The 24425-nt window shown below is 43.8% G+C and overlaps 1 protein-coding gene across 3 annotated transcripts in view; it reads right to left on the reverse strand.

The window, feature by feature from the left end:
* Window positions 1-24425, reverse strand: part of CGRRF1 (cell growth regulator with ring finger domain 1) — a 107729-nt gene that overhangs the window by 17105 nt on the left and 66199 nt on the right. For all 3 annotated transcript variants that reach the window (XM_069208544.1, XM_069208543.1, XM_069208545.1), the window contains exon 5: window positions 7958-8065. In XM_069208544.1, the coding sequence (XP_069064645.1) occupies window positions 7958-8065 (108 nt within the window). The remainder of the gene's footprint in view (window positions 1-7957; window positions 8066-24425) is intronic.

Consider the following 24425-nt stretch of genomic DNA (forward strand, 5'->3'; position numbering starts at 1 on the left):
CAACCACTGATTCTGACTTGCTGTTCCCTGCCACTGCGTTTCCTGTTTCCAGCTCAACGGTTAGTGAAGAACAGATCTCTGATCTACCAGTATCTGATTTTGATGTAAGACCAGCCACACCAATACCACCTGCTGTGTCTCTGAAATTAAAGACTCCTGAAAACAAGCAATCTGAAACCGAAGTTCAAGTATTGAAAGATGTAATATGTCCCACTAAAACTAAAGACTTGAATTTGAATCTTGTATTCGAAGATCTGATGATAAGTACTGTTCTTAGTGTTTTATTGCAAGAAACCATCATCAATTCAAAGGCTAAAGCTGAAAATGTAGATAACAATGTAGAGGTGATTTCTGAAGAGACTCCAGTTCTATTTCAATCCAAAGAACAACCTTTCAGTGTTAACAGAGTTGAAGATCAACTACTTGTAGTAGAAACGCTTTGCAAAGAAACCATTTCTGATACCACAAATACACCACAGAGCACTTGCAATGGAGAAATCTCAGTCTTGTCTGAAGATCACCCTAAAGAATTAGCTTATGAAACTTCTACATTTTCAGATGTTAATCCAGTTTCTAAAGACTTGAAAACTCTCGTTGCTCCTGAATTTGATACTCCAAAGTCATCCAAGATGAAAGACAATTCTGACTTTTTATGTTTACCTTGAGAACACCAGTTACCCATGTCTCCCAAGTCTCTATGCTTTGCAAGCCTCAGACCACAATCAGTGCAAATACTGCTGCAGAAACAGACAGATCCTGCTTGTCGGAAGGAGTTACAGACCTTACAGTTACTAACACGCCAATTATCTCCTCTAAAGAAGACAGTACTGAACAGGAAACTAAAGTCCTAAAGAATACCGCCCATAATGCCATTCCAGATCTCCTTGCTCCTGAATCCACTTCACCAGAAACCAACTCCATGCACTCCTCCCGTATCACTCGAACAATAAAGAGGAAAGACATCGGAGCCCATATGGGTATTAGTACATGCTTTGCTCATTTGAAGATTCATTTGTGGCAGGACTGTAAACTTATCAACCAAGGTTGGAGTTGGATTTTCTTGCTGTGGCTTTTCCTCCAACTTTTTTCAGCCAAAGGATCGCCTTCTCTTCTTGAGCAGACTGGTGGGAGGGGGTATACTGTTACGACTCTGTCGTCCCATTTCCAGGGGGCGCTGTAAGGGGACTATCAGAAGCCTGGGAATCACCTTGAACACCTATCTAGAGTCCCTTGCTGACTCCTGTTTGTTTCTCTTTTCTCCATGGTACACTTGTGTAGGACTACATTTGCTTCTTGGGACTGCAAATCCCATAATGCACAGCTTGGTAGTCAGGAAAACCAAGATTCTGTTTCCCATTGTTTTCAATGGGAGAAGTCCAGTTGCTCCTTTTCACTGGATCCTCTCCTCCAGGACTTGCAAGTGTCCGAAACCACACACACCTGAAACCTCTCCTGTGCAGCCCAGCTTGGAACTGCTTATAAGCAGCCATTTCCTCAAGCTCCCCGTCGTGCATCGGACTTCGATTCCTTTGTGTTACAGACCCTTTGTCGGATGGTGTTCCAGTTTTGTTCCTGTTCCTGTTCTGTTCCAGCTTGATCCTGTTTCCTGTTTCTCTGACCTGCTCCTGATTGTTCCAGCCAGAGTCTGCTCCCTTTCTCTTAGCCTTGTACCTGTTAGTTTCTTCCAGAGCCTGCTCCCTGTTTCTCTGCCCTGCTCCTGCCTTGTTTCAGCCTGAACCTTCTCTCTGTTTCCCAGTCCTGTTTACTGCTAATTTCCTACTCCCTGTATTACAGCCCTGTCCTTGCCTGTTCCAGCCAGAGCCTGCTCTCAGTTTCCCAGTCCTGTCTCTGTTTGTCCCAGCCAGAAGTTTGCGCCCTGTTTTCAAGTCCTAGTCCCGCCTTTGCTTCAGCCTGAGCCTGTTCCTAGTTCTTGCCTCTGCCTCTTTGTTTGTTCCCTTCTGTTTCTTCTTGGTTCTTTGTGTCTGGTAAGTGTTCTATCAGTCTTCACCAGTGCATACGTGTCCTCCTGTGTACTGGGGTTGGCTCCTGGTTTCCAGGAGGCAATTCCAGCCCCCATCCTTGTCCAGTGTTATACGTTGTATTTCGTGCCTAACAGTGACAGTGTGCTATTGCTGTTTTCTCAGGAATCGCCACTGTGTTTCCAGCTGGACCCACAAGAGCGTGTCCTGTGTATGTAAGTACTATCCTTGTTTGTGCTCTATGGTCCAGAGACAGAATCACTTCTGCTGCCTCCTTTCTATGGGGCTGGCAGGGTGACTATCTGTAAGAGCAAACTGCACAGAGGCATTGAGATTCCCTGTCACTATGGGAGGTTCTGCGCCTTACTCTGTGTACAACCCCAGCGTGTTTGTCCACTAGTAATCCGTTTCTATTTGTTCACACAAGGGTTGCTCTGCTTTTACTTTCCTGTTTCCTGTGCCTGTCTATAGCTGTCCTTTCCGTGTATGCCTTTAGCTGCTCTTCTTCCCTAGTACACTACCTCTTTAGGATATTCGGTGACCTCAAGGGGTGTCCCAACCAGAGTCCTGATCAGACCTGTCCGAAACCGTGACAGAATGCACGAACCAAACATTTCAAGCTCCCCTGGCAGTAAAGGCACACACAAACCTAAAGGGCTTTCCTATCATGTTAAGACACCCCTTTCTTAGCCTATACATTCTCTGAAATCCTCTAAAAAATACCTTAGTTTAAAGGATAGACTTGTTAAAGAAAACCATAACTTGCAAGTTCAGTACTATACTGAGTGGCTTGCTAATCTTTCAATGATAGACTATTATGTTATTTGGGGTTATGACCCCCAGTCCCTGTCTGTAGAAGAATTTTCAAGGACGTAATGAGTTTTTGCAGTATCTATTAGCTGAAGCCAGTAAGAATGTTCGTAACCGTGGAAGTGCTTTTGCTACCTCTGTACAAGACACTCACACTCAAGAAAAACTGGTTAATTCCTTGCCTCATGCTAGTGCATCCCAAGTTCACCTCCAGTACTCTGCCAAAACAAAGAACCTTGACACTGTTCAAGAAGCCACACTAGGGATTCCCTTGTTTTCTGTTGAGTGCTTCAGCCCATCTAGGCCAGTTTCTCAGAATTCAAAGTGCAGTGCTGACTCTTATAAAGACCTATCAGTCCCTCAGAGCTTTCAAGTCAGCAGGCTAGACCCTGTATCTAAGGGATCAGTAAAGACTGTGGGATTCCTTAGTTCAACTCAAATGGCTTGTGCTCCTCCCAGATTGGATGACAGTTCATCAGTCTCAATTCCTAAGTGTTGTGCTGACTCGTGTAAAGATCTACCAGTCCCTCAGTGCTTTCAAGTGAGCAGGATAGAACCTGTATCAAATGGATCAGTAAAGACTGTGGGATTCCTTAGTTCCACTCAAAATGCTTGTGCTCTTCCCAAACTGGATGATAATACACCAGTCTCAATCCCTAAAAGCTCTGCTAAACCCTTTTCTATTCTGAGTGGGTTTGATAACAATATGGACATAAACACACTAACAGAGCAGTTTTGGAAGATTAAAAGGCAGATATTGGACTTCTATGATGATTATGTTGTAACATACACAAGAAATCGTGCACGTGGGCTCTTTTCATCCATGCATATTTCACTGTTGCCAGAACCAGACATTCTGTTTATCTGTAAGGTAGAAGAAGTAACAGAGCAGCTGATGGAAACTACTGCAAGGCAATTTGAAAACCTGAAAAAAGAAAATGATCACCAGCTTTGGCTTAAAGAACAGTATGCTACCTCATGTGCCTCTCCAAAGACCGCTATAGAGCAGATTTTCCCTTCTATTAATGACAGTCAAAAGACAGCTCCAGTTATAAATATATCAGCCTCTTCTTCAGACTCTCTCTCAGCCTGTAGTTCTCCAGTGAAAAATCCTGTACAGTTGACTGAATCTCTGACATCTCTGAGAGATTTGACACCTCCTGATTCAAAGGATGGATCAGAGTCTTCAGAAGGAAGTGTCTCAGCCCCTCTATCAGAACAAATAAAGCCAAAGGAAGAAGAGAGTTCTGATGCAGACTCCAATAGCTGCACCTTAAGAAACCAAGATATGACTTTTCTGGAGATTAATGGCAAGTTGTGCAACAGTGTTGAAGAATCTGAATCTAGTGATGACAGTGGTTCCTGCCTTGCCGTGAACAAACCTGCAGATAGTGCTGTTCAAACGGCGCACACACCAGAGTTTTCAGATTGTGGGGATACTCCTGCCCTTTCAAACAATATCATAGAATTTTCAGATAATGAAGAGACAGTTCCTGTTTCAAGTGAACTAATGGATTTTTCTGACCGTGAAGAAATACCCGCAATTACTAAGAATGTAATGGACTTCTCAGAAACTTTAAAAATCTCTTCTGTGTCAAAGCAAACCGTGGAGATTTCAGACAAGGAAGAAAGCCAGGAATCTGAAACTGAACAGCCTTTCATAAGAAATGAGAGCCTTCTCCTAGAACAGGACACAGTTGCAGCCTCAACCACTGATTCTGACTTGCTGTTCCCTGCCACTGCGTTTCCTGTTTCCAGCTCAACGGTTAGTGAAGAACAGATCTCTGATCTACCAGTATCTGATTTTGATGTAAGACCAGCCACACCAATACCACCTGCTGTGTCTCTGAAATTAAAGACTCCTGAAAACAAGCAATCTGAAACCGAAGTTCAAGTATTGAAAGATGTAATATGTCCCACTAAAACTAAAGACTTGAATTTGAATCTTGTATTCGAAGATCTGATGATAAGTACTGTTCTTAGTGTTTTATTGCAAGAAACCATCATCAATTCAAAGGCTAAAGCTGAAAATGTAGATAACAATGTAGAGGTGATTTCTGAAGAGACTCCAGTTCTATTTCAATCCAAAGAACAACCTTTCAGTGTTAACAGAGTTGAAGATCAACTACTTGTAGTAGAAACGCTTTGCAAAGAAACCATTTCTGATACCACAAATACACCACAGAGCACTTGCAATGGAGAAATCTCAGTCTTGTCTGAAGATCACCCTAAAGAATTAGCTTATGAAACTTCTACATTTTCAGATGTTAATCCAGTTTCTAAAGACTTGAAAACTCTTGTTGCTCCTGAATTTGATACTCCAAAGTCATCCAAGATGAAAGACAATTCTGACTTTTTCATGTTTACCTTGAGAACACCAGTTACCCATGTCTCCCAAGTCTCTATGCTTTGCAATCCTCAGACCACAATCAATGCAAATACTGCTGCAGAAACAGACAGATCCTGTTTGTCGGAAGGAGTTACAGACCTTACAGTTACTAACACGCCAATTATCTCCTCTAAAGAAGACAGTACTGAACAGGAAACTAAAGTCCTAAAGAATACCGCCCATCATGCCATTCCAGATCTCCTTGCTCCTGAATCCACTTCACCAGAAACCAACTCCATGCACTCCTCCCGTATCACTCGAACAATAAAGAGGAAAGACATCGGAGCCCATATGGGTATTAGTACATGCTTTGCTCATTGGAAGATTCATTTGTGGCAGGACTGTAAACTTATCAACCAAGGTTGGAGTTGGATTTTCTTGCTGTGGCTTTTCCTCTTCAACTTTTTTCAGCCAAAGGATCGCCTTCTCTTCTTGAGCAGACTGGTGGGAGGGGGTATACTGTTACGACTCTGTCGTCCCATTTCCAGGGGGCGCTGTAAGGGGACTGTCAGAAGCCTGGGAATCACCTTGAACACCTATCTAGAGTCCCTTTCTGACTCCTGTTTGTTTCTCTTTTCTCCATGGTACACTTGTGTAGGACTACATTTGCTTCTTGGGACTGCAAATCCCATAATGCACAGCTTGGTAGTCAGGAAAACCCGGATTCTGTTTCCCATTGTTTTCAATGGGAGAAGTCCAGTTGCTCCTTTTCACTGGATCCTCTCCTCCAGGACTTGCAAGTGTCCGAAACCACACACACCTGAAACCTCTCCTGTGCAGCCCAGCTTGGAACTGCTTATAAGCAGCCATTTCCTCAAGCTCCCCGTCGTGCATCGGACTTCGATTCCTTTGTGTTACAGACCCTTTGTCGGATGGTGTTCCAGTTTTGTTCCTGTTCCTGTTCTGTTCCAGCTTGATCCTGTTTCCTGTTTCTCTGACCTGCTCCTGATTGGTCCAGCCAGAGTCTGCTCCCTTTCTCTTAGCCTTGTACCTGTTAGTTTCTTCCAGAGCCTGCTCCCTGTTTCTCTGCCCTGCTCCTGCCTTGTTTCAGCCTGAACCTTCTCTCTGTTTCCCAGTCCTGTTTACTGCTAATTTCCTACTCCCTGTATTACAGCCTTGTCCTTGCCTGTTCCAGCCAGAGCCTGCTCTCAGTTTCCCAGTCCTGTCTCTGTTTGTCCCAGCCAGAGGTTTGCGCCCTGTTTTCAAGTACTAGTCCCGCCTTTGCTTCAGCCTGAGCCTGTTCCTAGTTCTTGCCTCTGCCTCTTTGTTTGTTCCCTTCTGTTTCTGTTTCTTCTTGGTTCTTTGTGTCTGGTAAGTGTTCTATCAGTCTTCACCAGTGCATACGTGTCCTCCTGTGTACTGGGGTTGGCTCCTGGTTTCCAGGAGGCAATTCCAGCCCCCATCCTTGTCCAGTGTTATACGTTGTATTTCGTGCCTAACAGTGACAGTGTGCTATTGCTGTTTTCCCAGGAATCGCCACTGTGTTTCCAGCTGGACCCACAAGAGCGTGTCCTGTGTATGTAAGTACTATCCTTGTTTGTGCTCTAGGGTCCAGAGACAGAATCACTTCTGCTGCCTCCTTTCTATGGGGCTGGCAGGGTGACTATCTGTAAGAGCAAACTGCACAGAGGCATTGAGATTCCCTGTCACTGTGGGAGGTTCTGCGCCTTACTCTGTGTACAACCCCAGCGTGTTTGTCCACTAGTAATCCGTTTCTATTTGTTCACACAAAGGTTGCTCTGCTTTTACTTTCCTGTTTCCTGTGCCTGTCTATAGCTGTCCTTTCCGTGTATGCCTTTAGCTGCTCTTCTTCCCTAGTACACTACCTCTTTAGGATATTCGGTGACCTCAAGGGGTGTCCCAACCAGAGTCCTGATCAGACCTGTCCGAAACCGTGACACCAATAGGCACCCATTACACATAATAAAGAACAGCGGAAGGACATTATCACTTCAGGTGTCTCTACATATGGCAATAAGAAAGCGACATGTAACAACATTATATCACTAGAAAGTTGACAGGATACATATGTCAAAGCCAAGTAGTCCGATGGTTTAGCTGAAAGTCTCCTCTTGGGGTTCATCCTCTATATCCAGGCCTTAATAATCTATCCAGCTACCCAATTTCTTGTCAGTACCAACATTCTTAATGGGTTCGATTCTCTGAACTAGAATGCAAAAGTTAACTCAAGAAGCATACTTCTTACCAGTGGCGTAGCGTGGGGGGTGTAGGGGGGGCCGGCCGCAACATCTTGGAAGAGACTAAATCCACGGGTTAGGGGGTGCAAATTACTTGCCTTGCCCCGGGTTAGGGGGCGCAAATTACTTGCCTTGCCCCGGGTGCTGACAACCCACGCTACGCCACTGCTTCTTACTGCTCAAAATATGCTGCATGTGCGCAGAATCTGTTGCACATGAGCATGTGTGCCATGTGCAAAATGATCTACATAATATTGTTTGATAAATGCAGAACTGAAGAATGCACTATTGCAATATCAATTACGATTGCATTAAGTTACTTCTAAATATGAGGTAATGTCTACATTGTCTATTGTTTATTTCATATAATGTATCTGCTGATCTTAATTGAGATGCTAACAATGACCCGATGCCATGGTTACTTACTCACTTTTTATTGAACTACATTGATGCTCAGGAAAGACAATCACTCTACTGGCACTGATTAAATAATATTAAGATTCAAACATTCAAGTGTAAATAAAACGAATACTTTTGCTTTCTGAAATAAAATATTTCTAAAATAAAGTAAAACATCTCACCTGGAGGTCGAAAAATTGACATTGTTCTGTTAGTAGATACTGATGTAGTATCCTGCAAGGAAGTTTGTATCTTTTGTCTGGGATGTGAATTACTGAAACCATTGAAATCTAAAAAAGATGAAAAACGTAAGAAGCACTGAATACAAGAATTATCAGTAGAAGGAAAATGTGTAGTTTGTAGTAGGTTATTAGTGATTGCCTCACTGAGCTTAGAGTACACTTCCTGTATTAATTGCAGCCATCAAGGTTATTATTTTTTTAACAATCTGAACAAGATGTGATTACACACAGTCTTTAGCTACAGCCTCAGCGCATAATAAGCTGCATGAAGGTTTCTGAAACCTTAAAAATGATGCATGGCTTGAGTCACAAGATGTTTTGTGGTCGATGTTACAGTTATGACCGTAACACATGGGATTCAAAGTCAGAATTTCCTAATCCCGATCCAGGGAAACAGGAATTGAGGAATATTCCATGTTTAAACCCCACTTTCTTAAATATGCCAGATTTTCTGATGCTATTCGTTTAGGATTACTACTGGGAATCTAGGCAGGCATGTGTAGAATAAGTATGCAAATTAGGGTATACAAGTGCCTAAACTCCCATATTTTTTTTAGGGAGAGTATGAGAAGGGAAAAAGTTGAGGTGCATTTGCACATTAACAGCATCCAAAATTGTAAGATTTTTCACACCAGAATATCTGCTATGTTGGTATTAGACATACGTTTACCAATCACTGATTTTTCTAGACAGTGATGAGCAAGTAACGCGACTTTCTGATTTCCTAAAAATTAAGTACCAATATGAATATCATAAGCGTAAACCCCAAAGTAATCCTTCAGGGGGATTATGTAGGTTCACAAAAATCTACGCTTTTATGCTTTACATAGGAAGAAGTGGTGAGAACAGTCAGCCCGGACAAAAAAAAGCTTCTCTCACTCACTTTTTTTTTCTCGAATCCACCTGGGAAGGTAGAACCAAAGCTTTTACAACCTGGGCTAAACTGGTTTGCACAGATACACTGCGTTGGTCAACCATGAGCACAGTTACTCTGCCTGCCGCTCTCAGGATAGGCTGCACTGCTTTCCCACTCACCCTGTTTTATTGCTGAAAACAGCAAGAATTTGCTAAATACTATGCAACCGCTAGCAGGTTTACAATAGGTTCTTTTGTACTGGACGATCTGCTAGGTTACCAATTCGTCCGGTTTAAGACTGAGGCCCTCATTATGACAGTGGCGGTAAAAACTGCCTACTACCGTGGCGATGGCTGCTAAAAGAACAGCTGTATTATGACCACGGCTGTATAATGACCACAGCCGGATTTCCACCAGAAGGATGGCGGAAATCCAGCTGTAGCCATGCCAGCAGATGGCGGTCAGGTGGCAGTGCCACCCCAGTAGACTGCCGCCGGCCGTATTATGACGGTGTTCTGCTGGTGGACGCTGCTGCTGGCAGCAGCGTCCCATCCCGTCTCCTGCGGGAGGACCCCCTAAACACAGGTAAGTGGGTGCTCTGACACGGGGGTGCTTTGTGGGTGTGTGCGTGGGTGTGTGTGTATGTTTGTGTGTGCTGCGTGTTGAATGTGTGTGCATGAATGAAGGTGTGAGTGCATGCATGTTGTGTTCTGTGAATGCGTGTCTGCGTGTATGTATGAAAGTGTGAGCGGATGTGTGTGTGAATGGATGTATGCATGCGTGGATGAATGTGGGATTGGGTGTGTGTATGAGTGTGAAGGGAGGGTGAGAACGCAGGGGGGCTTGGAGAGGAAAGGGGCTGGGGGGACTCTGGGGAGGTGGGTGGATGTAGGGAAGACCTCTATCAGTGACAGGGAAGGGATTCCCTGTCACTGATAGGGCCTACTGCCATGGTTTTCGTGGCTCCCTTACCGCCACGAAAACCATGGCGGTAGGTGGGGTCAGAATCCTGCAGGTGGTACAGTGACGGCCGCCGGGCTGGAGATTGATATCTCCTGCCCGGCAGTCGTTACAGCTGTGGCGGTCAGTGTTGTACATTGGCGGTTTGGCTTCAGCCAAACTGCCAATGTCATAATATGGAGGAAAATGCCGCCAGCCTGTTGGCAGTACTTTCCACCATATTACTGCTGACCACCCGGGTCGTAATGAGGGCCTGAATAACTACCAACATCTGAAGCACTAGACCTGGTGACAGAAGAGAAAGCGGGTAAGAAAAATGCAATAGTGCAGGATAATGGTTAATAGGTAGGAGAGATGCAGGGAGTAAACACTGGAGGAGAGCGATTGCAGATAAGAAAGCAAACACGGAGAACAGGATCTGCTTAGTAGGAAGACATAGGGCGGGAAGAGAAACACCATGGAAACAGGAAGTACTTTGGAGTATGAAAGAGTCAAAGCTGTGAATTAAGCAATAAGGGACACAGGGTACATCAGTAAGTGTTGGACCTTCTAAGAGGACAGAGTGAGGGGAAGCAGGTCGGGGAAAGTCAGGTTATACAGCAAATAATGAATTAGGAGATAAGGTGAAAGGAAAGAGAATTGCAGAGCGCTGGAACTGAAAAAAAGCGAGAGCGGGTTATTCGAAAGGGGGAAGCAGGGCCAGAACTCTACTGAAATTAAATAAAAGTGTGTTAAAAATATGGAACTCCTATGAGCTATGAATAATAGGCATGTGGCAGTGGTGTAACATAGGCCCTGCAGTGCTTAATTTGTGCTTGTTGTTTCCGGTGCTGAGCACTGGGGCTTATTTTTGAGGGCAGGCGCTTATTCTTCTGCCTGAAGCATTTACTGCGAGCAAAAGACACATATGGGAAAGACGGAGGAAGGGGAAAAATGAAAAAGCGTCACAAAGGGAGAAAGCAGAAAGGTGCAAGAGTGAGCTGAAGGGGCTGGGACTGGCAGTAAATGAGTTAAAGTGGCCCGAGATGGCTTTAGGATTACTCTGCCTCAGTATTCCATGCTCGCAAATTTAAATACAGCAGCCGCATGTTTAAGAGGTGGGCTGTGGGTACCAGCACATTTTTATTTACAAATTAAACACTGTGGCCCTGGCCGCTCTATTGGTGCGGTAAGGGGCAAGCTCCTGGGGCTCCTCTCACCACAGTACCCTAATCTGAGCGCTCTTGACTGATTGCATATGGGGCCCCTAATTTTGCAAGGGGCGGGGCTCAATTTTTGTTATGCCACTGGCAGGTGCAACACAGGACCGATTGAATGCAGAGGACTTAAGTTAGGCACAGAGAGATAAACTGATAGTGAGGAAAAGGATGAATATGACTGTCTGCAAGAGAGAGGGCAAAGAGAAAAGGATGATAAAGCGGAAGATGGAGGAAAAAAGAAGGGGAGAGCAAGAAAGGAAAGGATGTTGAAGTGTTGGGTTCTTGATTCCAGACACACTTAGCCCTGCTCATAAGCCAGGATGCAAACACCCCCACCAAAGGTCCAGAATAAGGTACGTCCGTTCACATAACCAGAACATTCAGATACATACATCAGGTGTCAGAACACCTGATGTACGTATCTGGGACAGCTTCTGAAGTGATGTATCCCCAAAACCTGTCCCATTTGAAAGCGCAGTTTAAAGGAACATACATTTCGGTAGCTAGCTCATTGTGTCTAAACACTGAGAAGACAGTGATCCCGCCATCTGGACATTTTGTGCTCATATCACCTCTGTATTGCAGCCACATCACTGGAAACAGATTACAAATGTAGCCCCATCATTCACATAGGATGGAGAGAGAAAGGAATCAGATTCTGTAAAAGGGGCCCTCTCTCTCTAAATATTATAAATCTATTGTCATAAACAAATGGTGGTTTAACAATATGGCTGACCCTGCATTCGCCACAGAGAGACAGGCGATGCAACAGACCCCTCTGTTGCACCTGTTATATGGGGGAAAACCTGTTGAGAAAACTCCCGACAGCTATGAAAGACTTTGTTGAAGACCACCAGAGCCCTCAGGTGGGCGGGATGTCTGACAGGAAAGAAACACCACTGGGGCACAGGACCTGGCTGTTTGAGGATGTGGCCAAGATGGCATCAAATCCTGGGACGTCCTAGCCACCTCCAAGCTGGGAGATATCCTGTGGCAATTCACAATGGAACTCTTCCTAGAGCTGCAGGAGGATATGACCTAAACCTCTCCCAATTCTTCCGGTACCTGCAGCAACAGCATCCCCCTCACTGAAAACATCAAAGGGCTCGCAGACATATAGTCCATAGCCAACTTGAGGCCAAAATACTCATGGGCGAACTGACTAGCCACAAAATCTCACAGGTATATCGATCATTAATGGTCAACACACCTGACTCTTTGACTGAGAGAAGCATGGGCGGGAGACTTGGGGCAACGTACCAACAACAACTGGAGAGAGGCTTGCACCACCACTCGCGAGCCAGCAATTGCCTTGCACTTCTGCCTCATACAAAGGAAATACCTAAACAGACTCTACTATACTTGGGAGAGACTATGGTAATAGAGGTGGTGACCACACCCACTTGTCTGCTTTTCTCATCAGAACGGGGCAATTTTCTACATTCGATCTGGACATGTGAGAGGCTGACCCCTTTCTGGGAGGGGGGTGTTGTCGGTGCTTGGCCCGGGTGCTGGGTTTGGCATTGCCCCCTGATCCCAAGCTTGCCCTTCTCCACATTACAGAGGAGATAAACGCCGACAGATACAGCGCCACATTCTTGTGGTTGGGACTGGTGATAGCGTAGAGGGACATCACCAGGACCTGGAAAGACAGCGACCTTCTATCCTTGGAATGGTGGAAAACTGGCCTAGACCGCAGAATAAGTATGGAAATTCTCTTACACAAAGCTGGGGGGTGTCCTCCCGAACATTACAAAATATGGGCTGCACATGGTCAATACTGGGGCATTACCTTTCAGACAGCTGAATGTCCTCACCATTCCCTGGATGATAAAATTCAGACTTTTGCAGGCAAGGCCTAACTGGGGTCATAGAGAAAAGGGAGCCGAACGTTGAGGACTATAGAGCCAAGTGTTGGCTGGAACTAGAGGGAGGAGGTTATTGTACTTGATTCCAATAACTTGCAATGTTTTAATCACTGGCTCAGCGAATTGAGCATCTACTGTTTCAATTAATCAATCATTGGATTTGTAAAGTGTGGCTTATTATCCCAGGGGGTATCCAGGCACTCAGGGATATCACTGTGCATCAGAAGCTACTCCTTATAGAGCCATGTCGTGATTTTTTTCCTGAAGTCGAGGAGGGTGTGCGAGGTGCAAAGATTGGGGAAAGGATGTTCCAGGTCTTGGCGATGAGGTAGGAGAAGGAGCGTGCTCCACTGCGGCAGCAGCAGACTCTCAGGACATGCGCGAGGTTGAGAAATGTTAAACAAAGCTCCATGGCTGGTTGAAGGAAAGTCTGCGGTTTATTAGCTTGGGTCTGATGTTGTGGAGGGCTTTTTTGCTGTTTTGCATGATCAATTGTGTAAATGCCTGGTGTATCTGAATCGCATCAACTCAATAACATGCTGTGGTATTCTACCTGGAACTGGAACCTGTAGAGATTCCATGAAGGAACGTGGGGGAAGTTGGAGTCGAGAGGCGAGAGATGCGTCAGTTGGTGGCGCTGGTGGCTAGGGTTATTTATCCTCTTATACGTGAATAAATCCACCTCCTAGTCAAACGGATCATCGCCTTTCGAGTATCATTGACCTCCGCTACCACATTTTGGCGACGAGCGTCTCAAGAACCTGTCTGGGCGACCAACGTTTAAGCACTGGACTGGACCCTAACACCAACAACGCCAGCACAAAATCTTCAGATTGCGCTTCAACATCGTGAATTTATTTCTTCAAGCGGTAAAGTAAATCTAAGTACCTTAAAACGGCTGTTGTCTTCCTCGCGCTTACTTTTCAGCGTGAGAAACGGCACGAGGGAATCTCGCAACACTCATTTCTTCATGAGAACACTCCCTCGAGTCTTCTGCTACGCGCTGGCAGCCAAAGACTGTTGATTCCTGCCTAATTTACATTGAAATTGACGAGGGACTAATTCACATTTGTCAGTGTCTAGACCGCTAACCCACAGACTAAGTGGAACTCTGTGGCTGCCATCATTTTTTTTTTAGAGTCTTCTAATTTTTTTTTTAGATTCTTTCATCTACTAAACTGAGAAAGACTATTAGTGAAAAGGAGATAATAGGAAAGAAGAATCTCCATCTTACTAGTTGTTTCATTCAACAACTTAAAAAAATATATATATATATATATATATATATTCATTCTATATTTGATTTATTTTTCTATTTTTCATATATTTCACTATTGTAACACATTTATCTATACGTCTGACTCTATATAGAAATGCAGAATGTACCTGCACCAGTGTTTTATTTATCCTCTCCAGGTGAACCACCAATTCCATAGGTGAAATGGAAGAAGGTGTTCTTGCATTATGCAAGAGTGTGAGGAACATCATTGAGTGCAGAAAGGAATACCTCTCTTCTAATGCATTGTTTGGGGTCAGAGGGTCAGGAAAATTTTTAACACCTTCCAGACCTTCAAGACCTAGAAGCAGCCGACCTCAATGAATTCGAAATTTGCATCAAGAAATTGGATCTACACTATCTGCCAAAAGTTAGCACAGTTCTGGAGAGATTTCATTTTGGACGACTTATTCAACGTTCAGGGGAAACAATTGAACAGTATATCACTGAATTGCGTAAATTGGCCTCTACATGTAATTTTGGTGCGTCTTTAGAAGAAAGATGCTTGGTAGCAGTTCTGAAAAGGCCTGGGAAAGCATGTGGTATAAAGACAACCCATCTCTTCAAGATGTGCTAACCACTGCTAAGAATTTCGAACATTCTAAAGCATGTACTAAAGTTTTAAAGAAAGAAATGCCATCAGTCTCTAATAATTTTGAGAATAGAAAAGGAGATTTTGTTCACACCATACAAAAATCTAAATTTACTAACTAAAACACTGAGGCTAGTAAAGTTATTGGTGGTTCTCCACAAGGAAAATGCTTCAGATGTGGCAATGAAGGCCATTTCGCGAACAATAAAGGATGTCCTGGGTGAAAGGCTATGTGTAAATCCTGTGGGAAGAAAGGACATTTCACCAGATGTTGCAGATCCGGAATATACAAGATGAAAGTACAAGAAGTACTTTTAAGTGAAGATGAGCCAGATGAAGAGTACAACATTTTTCAAGTTAAAGGATTTTCTCCCAATGGACCTATAGAATTAGTCAAAGTTAACGGAAGTGTAGTTAAAATGCTTTTTGATTCGGGTGCCAAGATAATGTTAATCCCAAAAACATTTTATCAACAGGAATTGGTGGGACGAGTTCAGATGTTTAAACCGGACATCAAGCCTAAAGGTTATGGTGGTGTCCCAATACGTCTTTTAGGTTATTTCTGGGGAACTATTGAGTTTGGTAACATGATTATACCCGGGAAGATATATGTTTCAATGAAGGGTGATTCTTTGATAAGCTGGATGCACCAACGTGATCTTAATGTATACTTAGATCCGAATGCTGAGTTCCCTGTGTGCATTAAGAAGAGAATAACAGAGTCTGTGTGTATGGATTCTCTCAATGTACAGAAAGAGAATACATCGATGATGGGACTAGAATGTGGTGTGAAGTGGACGAAAGAGTTTCCGGAAGTATTTTTTTTTTTTAATGGTCTGCCTTAGGAATTATTTACACTTAATAAAACTGAAACCAAATGCCAACCCAAGAGTGGCTAAAGTTAGGGGGGTACCGTTATCAGTACGAGAAAGTATGAAGATGGAATTAGATAGGTTAGTGAGTGAAGGAATTATACAGGAGGTGGAAGCTACGGAATGGTTGTCCCCTGTGGTTATGGCCTGTAAGTCCAATGGGGAGGTGAGATTGTGTGTGGATTTGAGGGAGTTGAACAAAATGGTAGTGGTGGATCACTATCCTCTACCTAATATATATCTGAATTGTTGTGTTTCCTAGATGATGCTAAACATTTCTCATCTCTAAATTTAACCTCCGCATACCATCAAATAAGATTACATCCGGATTGTCAAGATTTAACTGCCTTTGTTACTCCATTTGGTACATTCAAGTATGTAAGAATGCCGTTTAGGCTGGTCTCTGCGGCTGCAGTGTTTCAAAGAATCATGGAACATGTGCTCAGTGGTCTTGAAGGTGTAAGGATATATTAGGATGATGTGTTGATTGTAGGTTCAAGTGAAAAAGAGCATGATGTGCGGGTGAGAGAAGTATTATTGAGACTGAGAGACGCAGGATTGACTCTGAAGGCAGGAAAATGTAAGTTTAATGTAGAAGAGATTGAGTATTTGGGTCATGTAATAAGCAACACAGGTATTCGGCCAAAAGTAGATCTGGTCAACACTATTAACAGTCTGAAATCTCCACAAAGTAAGGAGGAAGTATCGAATTTCCTGGGAATGATTGAGTTTTATAGTAAGTTTATTTCCAATATGACTCAAAGAACCACAGCCATAAGAGAACTGTTAAAAAAGGGGAAGGAATTTCTATGGACAGAAGAATGCGAAGAAGAATTTTGTTTTCTGAAAAAGAGTTTAAGTTCTGCTCCAAATCTGGAAAGTTTCGATAGTAAAGATGAAACCTGGGTGGTGTCAGATGCAAGTTCCAAAGGATTGGGAGCAGTTCTAATGTAAAAGAAGAATGGGGTGGAACGGACAATTTTGTTAATCTCGCATGCATTGAGAGGAGCAGAGTGTAACTATTCACTGGTAGAAAAGGAAGCTCTCGCTGTTTATTGGTCTGTGCGCAAATTGCGAAAATGTTTGTGGGAAAGACAATTTTTGGTCAAGACAGATCACAACCCACTGAAAGAAGTGTTCGGTAAGAAAGGGATTGATTTTGTGTCACATAGAATACGAAAATGGGTTGTGGCGTTACAGGAATACAGTTTTGAGGTGATGTATATTCCAGGTGTAGATAATGTGTTGGCAGATTGCCTTTCGAGGATGGTGGAGGTTGACAGCAAATTGGGTGAAAATGGTGAGGACGACTCCGAAGATGAAATAAAAGTGTGTGAAATTTTGGATGGAATCGTTTCTGAGGAACAGTGGAAATATGAGTTAAAAAAAGATGAGGTTTTGATGAAAGTCATTCACAATATAGGAAATGTTTGGTGTAAGAAGAGTAAGTGTGAAGATTGTATGAAAGGATTTTGGCAAGTCAGAGAGGAATTATCAGTGGTGGACGGAGTACTCATGAGGGGCACGAAATTGATTCCACCTGTTGGCGTAAGGGACGCTTTGATGAGGCATTCCCACCTCGATTTTATCAGACAATGGGGTACAATTTGTCTCGAGGGAAATGAAGACATTTCTTCAAGACAGGGGGATTAGACATAAAAGAGCTGCTTTATACCATCCCGATAGTAATGGTGTTGTAGAGAGATTCATTAAGGTCTTGAAGGAAAGTATACAGTTGGCTGTGTCCTCAGGTGGTGATTGGGAAGTTGGCATAAGTAAAAAGGTGAAAGAACATCGTTTCACTCCACATTCGTCTACTGGAGTTTCTCCTTTTCAGTTGTTTAGCGGAAGGAGACCCAATACTCATGTCATGCCCTCATGGGTTGCTGAGAAAAGATTGTTGGTTGACAAACTGGTTGATGATGCTGGGGAGTGGAAAAAGAGAGAAAAAGAGAAGATGATACGTAGAAAAATGTTGTTTGATGAGAGAAATGCAGTCAAAGAGACGAGAGTGAATGTGGGAGACTGGGTGAAGATAAAGTCACCTAAGAAGCTAGGTTCGTCCAAATTTAGTCAACCTTTTAAGGTGGTCAATGTTTTTAGGAATGCGGTGAAACTGGACAATCATAAGGTGTGGAACCTGAACAGAGTGGCAAAACTTATTTCAATGAGTGAGAGTAATTTGGAAGGAAGGAAGCCAAGCAGTAAGTGTTTGCAAGACAACTCTGTGCCAGGGTGCAGACCTCAACGGGTTCGGAAAAGGCCTTCTTACATGAAGGATTATGTTTTGTAAAGGATTAATGTAACATGTGAAACTGTTTCCTTTTCTTTGTTTCTTTTCCTTACTGAGTTGTGTTATTTTGCATATTAGTATGGAATTGTAAAAAAAAAAAAAAGTGCAAATTAAGTTATTTTTATTGTGAAGGTAGGTAGGTGGTGTGGTATTCTACCTGGAACTGGAACCTGTAGAGATTCCATTAAGGAACGTAGGGGAAGTTGGAGTCGAGAGGCGAGAGAACCGTCAGTTGGTGGCGCTGGTAGCTAGGGTTATTTATCCTCTTATAGGTGATTAAATCCACCTCCTAGTCAAACAGATCATCGCCTTTCGAGTATCATTGACCTCCGCTACCACACATGCCGTCATAAAAAAAGATTATGGAAGAAGGTCCTACATTTCCCCGAATTCTACGCTCAGTTGAAAAAGTACTGAGAACACGTGACCATTGTCATATGTGAGCATATTGATGGTGCTTGTGTGCCAAGGTATGAGAATGCTGAGCCGAGAGGCAGCTCTGGTTGTTGTCATACGAAGCTGGGGATTGAAGATGAAAGCTTCAGGGAACACTGGTTTGAGAAGAGTCCATTCCTGAAAGCAGGTTGTGGCCAAGATTTCCCAGGGTTAGAATCTTTCAATTCTTGGTCTTAGGGATAGGACCTACTTCTACCAGGTGGGTGCTGCCCTCCAGGAACTCAGATGTCCCGTATGCCTGTGAGAATGAACAAGTCCCTTATCTTCAACTCTGTACAGAACCAAAGGTGAGACTGTGTGGTTTCTGTCAAATAGAGGGTTACCTACTTGAGCTCAGCTCACTTAAACGTTCTTTAAATGTCTTTGTCATCCACTATGGAAGAATTCATCAAATGAGTACTGGGTGCTTTTATGGGAGCTTAGATATATGAGCAACATGTTGAGCACTAGTATGTTTTTGTCTTTTGTAGCCTCCTGTCACGCTGTTACATTATCAGTGCCTGACCCCTGCAGAGGTAGCTTGTAAAGGACTTTTTGCACTTGAAATCTACTTAATATTTCTCAGTCTGTCTTCACTCTATGGTCTCTGCCAACAGGAAAGGTAGCTCTGATCAGAGACGTGGGCCAAAGCTCCCGCTTTAGCTCCTTGAGGTTTCGTTCCGGACCTCACTGCCTCTGAGGGCTTAGCTGATCCTGAGACTGTTAAGGCACCACTAAGTGTCCGAGCTTTTACCTGTGACTGTGTTAGCAGTACCCCCTACCAAGCATTACTGCCTGGGTCCAGGATAGTGTAAACAGCACATATAAGTCTTTCTCTGGTGGGCATCCCTCAAACTACTGAAGTTTTTCTGTTGAGGAGTAGCCATCTAGTCAGTAGTTTTCTTCCCCAGCATGGCCATGACTTAAAGAAACACAGATCCCTGTAAATAGCTTAGGCAGACATTGCCACATCGGAGAAACAATGATAACCAAATCCAATTTGGTAGTAGAGTTAGGTAGTTTGTTTTCTGTATGCTTCTCTACGTCTACTCACTTGAGCAGAGGTACCCTTCATGATGATATTTTGTTCTCTACATCAATTAAAGTATGAAAGCATGTTGGGATAATATGACCATGCTGCTTTTGATCAGGGGGTACGTGTTTATATGAGGCTGAACACCTGTTGACAGCCTAATGTGATTTGGGCCCTTCTATTTTTTTAATTAGATTTTTTTTATTGGTCTCTACTAATTAGATTGGACACTATATTGTTTCACATATCTCTGGTAAGCCTGAGTCCAAAGATGGTATTCCTTATACTAGTATACCTTTACTATGGACCATGTATTTTTTTTTCATCTGTCCATTTTTTGTGGCATTCCTTTGCAAAGAAGGAGAGTGCGTAATAAATCTGTCCTGATTAAGTCACCATTTAAAGAGTTTCTCTTGAGTCATCAGGTGTGGCCAATTTATTCAGATGTGATTTGAGCATCACGCCATGGCTAGCCTGCTTTATCCTACATGGTAGGATGTGGTTCCGCCTCCAGCTAGAGTGAACTGATCTGAAGAAATCACCTGGAGCCAGTTGGTGAGATTACAAGCCCAGCATATGGCAGGGAAATGCAACACAGCAGAATGAGTGAGGTTGCCTGGACCGACAGTCTTCCAAACTCCGCAAGCAGCCATGAGGTGGTGCCATATGACAAGGATCGATGTGCAGCAGCCCAGCCTTGATTGCGAGAGGCTAGAAATAGAGAGTGCCCAGGGCTGGTCAAATTACTTTTGGATCCCACCACCTGCTTTACCAGAGACGAATCAGCATGGTGCCGAACATGAAGAGTCTTCGCTTCCAGAGTTGTGGCACAGAGGGGCTAAATGGAGAGCTTTCAAGCCCTGCCGGTGGCTGCGAAGTGAGTCAATGTAGTCTGGGGTGCAGGAGGCTGTTTTAGTCAAGGCTGGCCTATACAGGCACATTGTGATTGGGGAGGCACTTAGGGAGAAAACAGGGGATGCCCAGTGGTGAACATAAGAAGCCCAGTCGTCTCCATGAGATTGTAACCTGTGACCAGAGTGGAGGCTGAGCTGCTAGAGGGTTATGTAGTGGCCGTTGTTAGAAATTGGGTCTCTAGATGGCAGAGGTATGCACCCTTTCCAAGTAGGGACTACAATCCTAGTGAGGATAAGTCAGTTACACAATCTAAATTAACCTGTGCTCAACATCTGGCAGCTTGTCACAGAGCAGTCAGACTTAATTTAAGGGGAAATGTGTAAAGTATTTGTGGAACACTTAATTACAGTAACAGAGTGAAAGACACCACAAAAAGAATCAACATCAGGTTAGAAAAGTATATTATATTAATCTGATTAAAGCAAGACCAACATGATGAATATCCAATAAGTAGGAGTCGAGATTAATTTTTAAAGATTAAATGTGAAAACAGTGCTTAGAAGTCACCAGCAGTCAAAGGATTACTCAAAGTCATGAGGGTCTGGTGCAAATCCAAAATCCAGGCCGGCCACGATGGAGGGTAGGCCAGCAACAGGTCCAATGCAGGGTCCGCTGAACAGTGCCTTTCAATGGAGCAATGCGTGATCGGCAAGGACACAATGAGTTGATATTTTTACCGGGGCACTGCGTGGTCGGCAGGCTTCTTGTAAGTGGATGTGATGTCATCAGCCCATGCAGCGCTTTGTTATCCATCCGTGCATTCTGTGATCTACTGTCGTCGGTCAGCTGCTGCATAACCATTGGAGATGCAATGTGCAATTTTTTTCTGCCGCAATCGGGGTGATGCATCACTTTTTGAAGTTTGTAGCTGCAAAACTCAATTCTGAAGCCCAGGACTGGAGGGGGCACCTCAGGCTGAGGTAGGTCTCACAGATAGAAGAGTTTGGCAGCACCAGGAGAGTTCCAAGTAGTCTTTGATGTCCCTGAGACTGCAGACGAACAGGGGGCAAACCAGCAAGCCCTTGGAGATTCTTGGGTTCAAGGATGTAGAGAGCAAGTCCAGTCTTTCTCACTGCAGGACAGAAGCAGCAGGCAGCAGCCCAACACAGCAAAGCAAGTAGCAAAGTGGCAGTCCCTCCTACAGCACATCAAGCAGTAGGCCAACACAGCAATGCAGTTACAGAGTGGCAGTTCCTCCTGGCAGAACAGCAGTCCTTCTTCCTGGCTGAGAGTCCTTGGTTCCAGTAGAGATCTGATTTGCTGGGGGTTGGGGTCCAGTACTTATACTGAAATATTCCTTTGATGTGAGGGAGGCTTCAAAGGAGTCTTCTGAAATACACCAGCCCCTTTTATCCTAGCCCTGCCTGCCAGGCTATCTCTGGGGACTAATCGGTCCTTTGTGTGGAGACAGGACACCACCTACTGAAGTGAAAGTGTCAATCCATCCCCTTCCCTCTGCCCAGGATGACCCATCAGTATGCAGATTAATGCAGATGGAGCTCAGTGTCATGTGTTTGTGGCTGTCTAGAGGGAATTCACAAAGTGTAGCTGTCACCCAGCTCAGACGTGTATTCAGAGACAAGCAAAGGCACAGAATTGTTAAAGTAAGAAAATGCCAACTTTCTAAAAAGTGGCATTTTCAGATTTACAATCTAAAACTGAATTTAACATAAATTGTGATTTTAACTTGCGAGTCCAGAGACACCAAACTTCACATCTTTATCTCTTCCAAATTGGAAATTACACGTAAAAGATGTTTTAAGGTAATCCCAATGCTATTATGTGGGAGAAATAGTCTTTGCAATAGTGAAAAACACATTTAAGAGTTTTTCACTATCTGGACATGTTGAACGTAAAAAGTACATGCCCAACTTTTTAAATACACTACACCCTGCCCTTGGGGGTGACTTACATGTAATAAATAAGAAGGTTTAGGCCTGGCAAGTGGGTACATGTGCCAGGTCAAAAAGGCAGTTAAAATCTGCACACAGGCTCTGCAGTGGTAGGCCTGAGACGTTTGAAAAGGCTACTGTAGTGGGTGGGACAATCAGTGCTGTAGGTCCACTAGTAGTATTTAATTTACAGGCCCTGGGCACATACAGTGCTCTTTGCTAGGGAGGAACAATTGTGGATAAGCTACTGTTATCAAGTTGTAGAGTACAGAGCACCTGCACTGTAGCACTGGTCAGTAGTGGTAAAGTGCCCAGAATCCCAAGAGTCAGTCAGAGGTCAAAAGGTTAGGGGAAACCACGCCAAGGATGCAGGTCTAACATCCATCGTATTTAACCCCTGAAACAGAGCAAAAGACAGCCTTGCAGTAAAGTGAGGGGTTGGATGTGGCATACGTTCTGAGTAACAAGACCCTTAAATAACTACACTTACTACTTTGATGATAAAGCAGAGGTAGCTCTCCTGGTCCCACTTTTTTTCTTTTTTACTGCTGGAGCGACTCAGGTGGGCGATGGGGCCCCACTCACTGCGTCTTCTATGCTTCCATTTTCGTGAATGGACATCACCCCCATGGGGTTGTTAAAGGCCATTATGCAACAGTGGTCATCTCCTGGTGGAAGTCAGGAGAAGACCATGCCAAGTCGCTAGTGCCTGTCCTATTTATAGGAGATACTATCTTGACAGAACACTGGGATGAATGGTGGGCCAGCACTCCATTCATCGGACCCAGAAGTGCCTTCCTCCCAAGAACATTTGCCAAACCTGGGAGCCTAGTGGACATGACTAGGGTTGATGTGGGCCACTAACTGTAGCATCTCACAACCAACATCCATTTGTGATCACCTGATTTGTTAAATACAGCCACTAGTTCAGAATGGGAAGTAACCAAAGAAGCGTTGCATCTGGGGATCTGGGTAGCTCACACAATATCACAATATTCCCCTCCTGCTTTGTAATACTGCTCTGATTTTGCAAAGAGGGATTTGGCTTGATTGTGGGGGAGTGTTGAGATACTCAGAGTATCCAAATGGGCCAGGAGCATGGACCAATGCATGCAGGCTGAGGAAATTACGTACAAGGTGAGGGTGCTTGAAAAAAGTCAAAAAGATCATGACAGGAGATCTGGGAACATGTATGGCTGGGACACTTGTGATCAAAATTGGAAGTATAAGCTGAAAGGAAAGAGTGCATACCCAGTGCAGATGTATTCCATGAACCATGCTGCTATGCGTTGGTTTACCTGCCCACTGATACTGCATCAATCCGGCCCTGTGAGGTAAGAATTATAATAACCATTGACATTTTGTATATGATGATTTTTCTAATTTCTCAGTTGCTGAGAGGTTGCAGTTGTTAACTTTTCTACTGCTTATATCTGTTTGTGCATATTAGAAAATAAAAAAGCTCTGTTGAAGAATAAAACAACAACAATACTCCAATAGTAATGATGAACGAACTAATCAACAACCCCCTTGGCGTCCTACCCAGGGATACACCAAAGGCAAACAGTCAGGCCAGCAGCTGCCCACTGCAGCAGATGCCATACCATCACAATTGCAGCATACCATCACAATTGCAGGCACAGGAAGAGAAATGTGCCGCTCTAGAGCTTGCCACTGAGTTACACATGACCTCTGAAAGGAGACTGAATCAGGATCTAGGAGCTGGAGACATCTGATTTGAGGGTTGCATCTCCCTTAATGAAGATCATCCCTCAAACTGCTCAACTCTTATTGTAATGGTGATGTTTGTTGTAACTCTTTATTTACAGTTGTACTTGTCTACTTTGAAATGTACCCTTACACCGCTTCACGGTCCAGGGTATGACTAGGGCCTATGCAGAGCTTGAGGATAACTTTAGAAGCACTGTCTTACATCAGTGGAATTATAGGGTAATGTATGCTTGGTCCTTATCCCCCATCCTAGAAATAGGGATAATAGTCAGTATGTGACTGGGGGCCCCTGGTCTCATTCATGTACATTAAAAACACTTGTCCTGTCTATGACAGCAAGGCAGTGTTCACTAGTCTATCCAGGAACTCTCCTCGTCTGTTGCCTGGTCTACCATATCACCAAAATTTAGCCCTTTTCCAGAATACTTGGTTTTGTTTTGATATCTGTTCTTTAAATTTTTTGGCAATTATTTGTTTATCATCTGC

The sequence above is a fragment of the Pleurodeles waltl genome, chromosome 9, assembly GCF_031143425.1.
Source record: "Pleurodeles waltl isolate 20211129_DDA chromosome 9, aPleWal1.hap1.20221129, whole genome shotgun sequence".
Classification (NCBI taxonomy): domain Eukaryota; kingdom Metazoa; phylum Chordata; class Amphibia; order Caudata; family Salamandridae; genus Pleurodeles; species Pleurodeles waltl.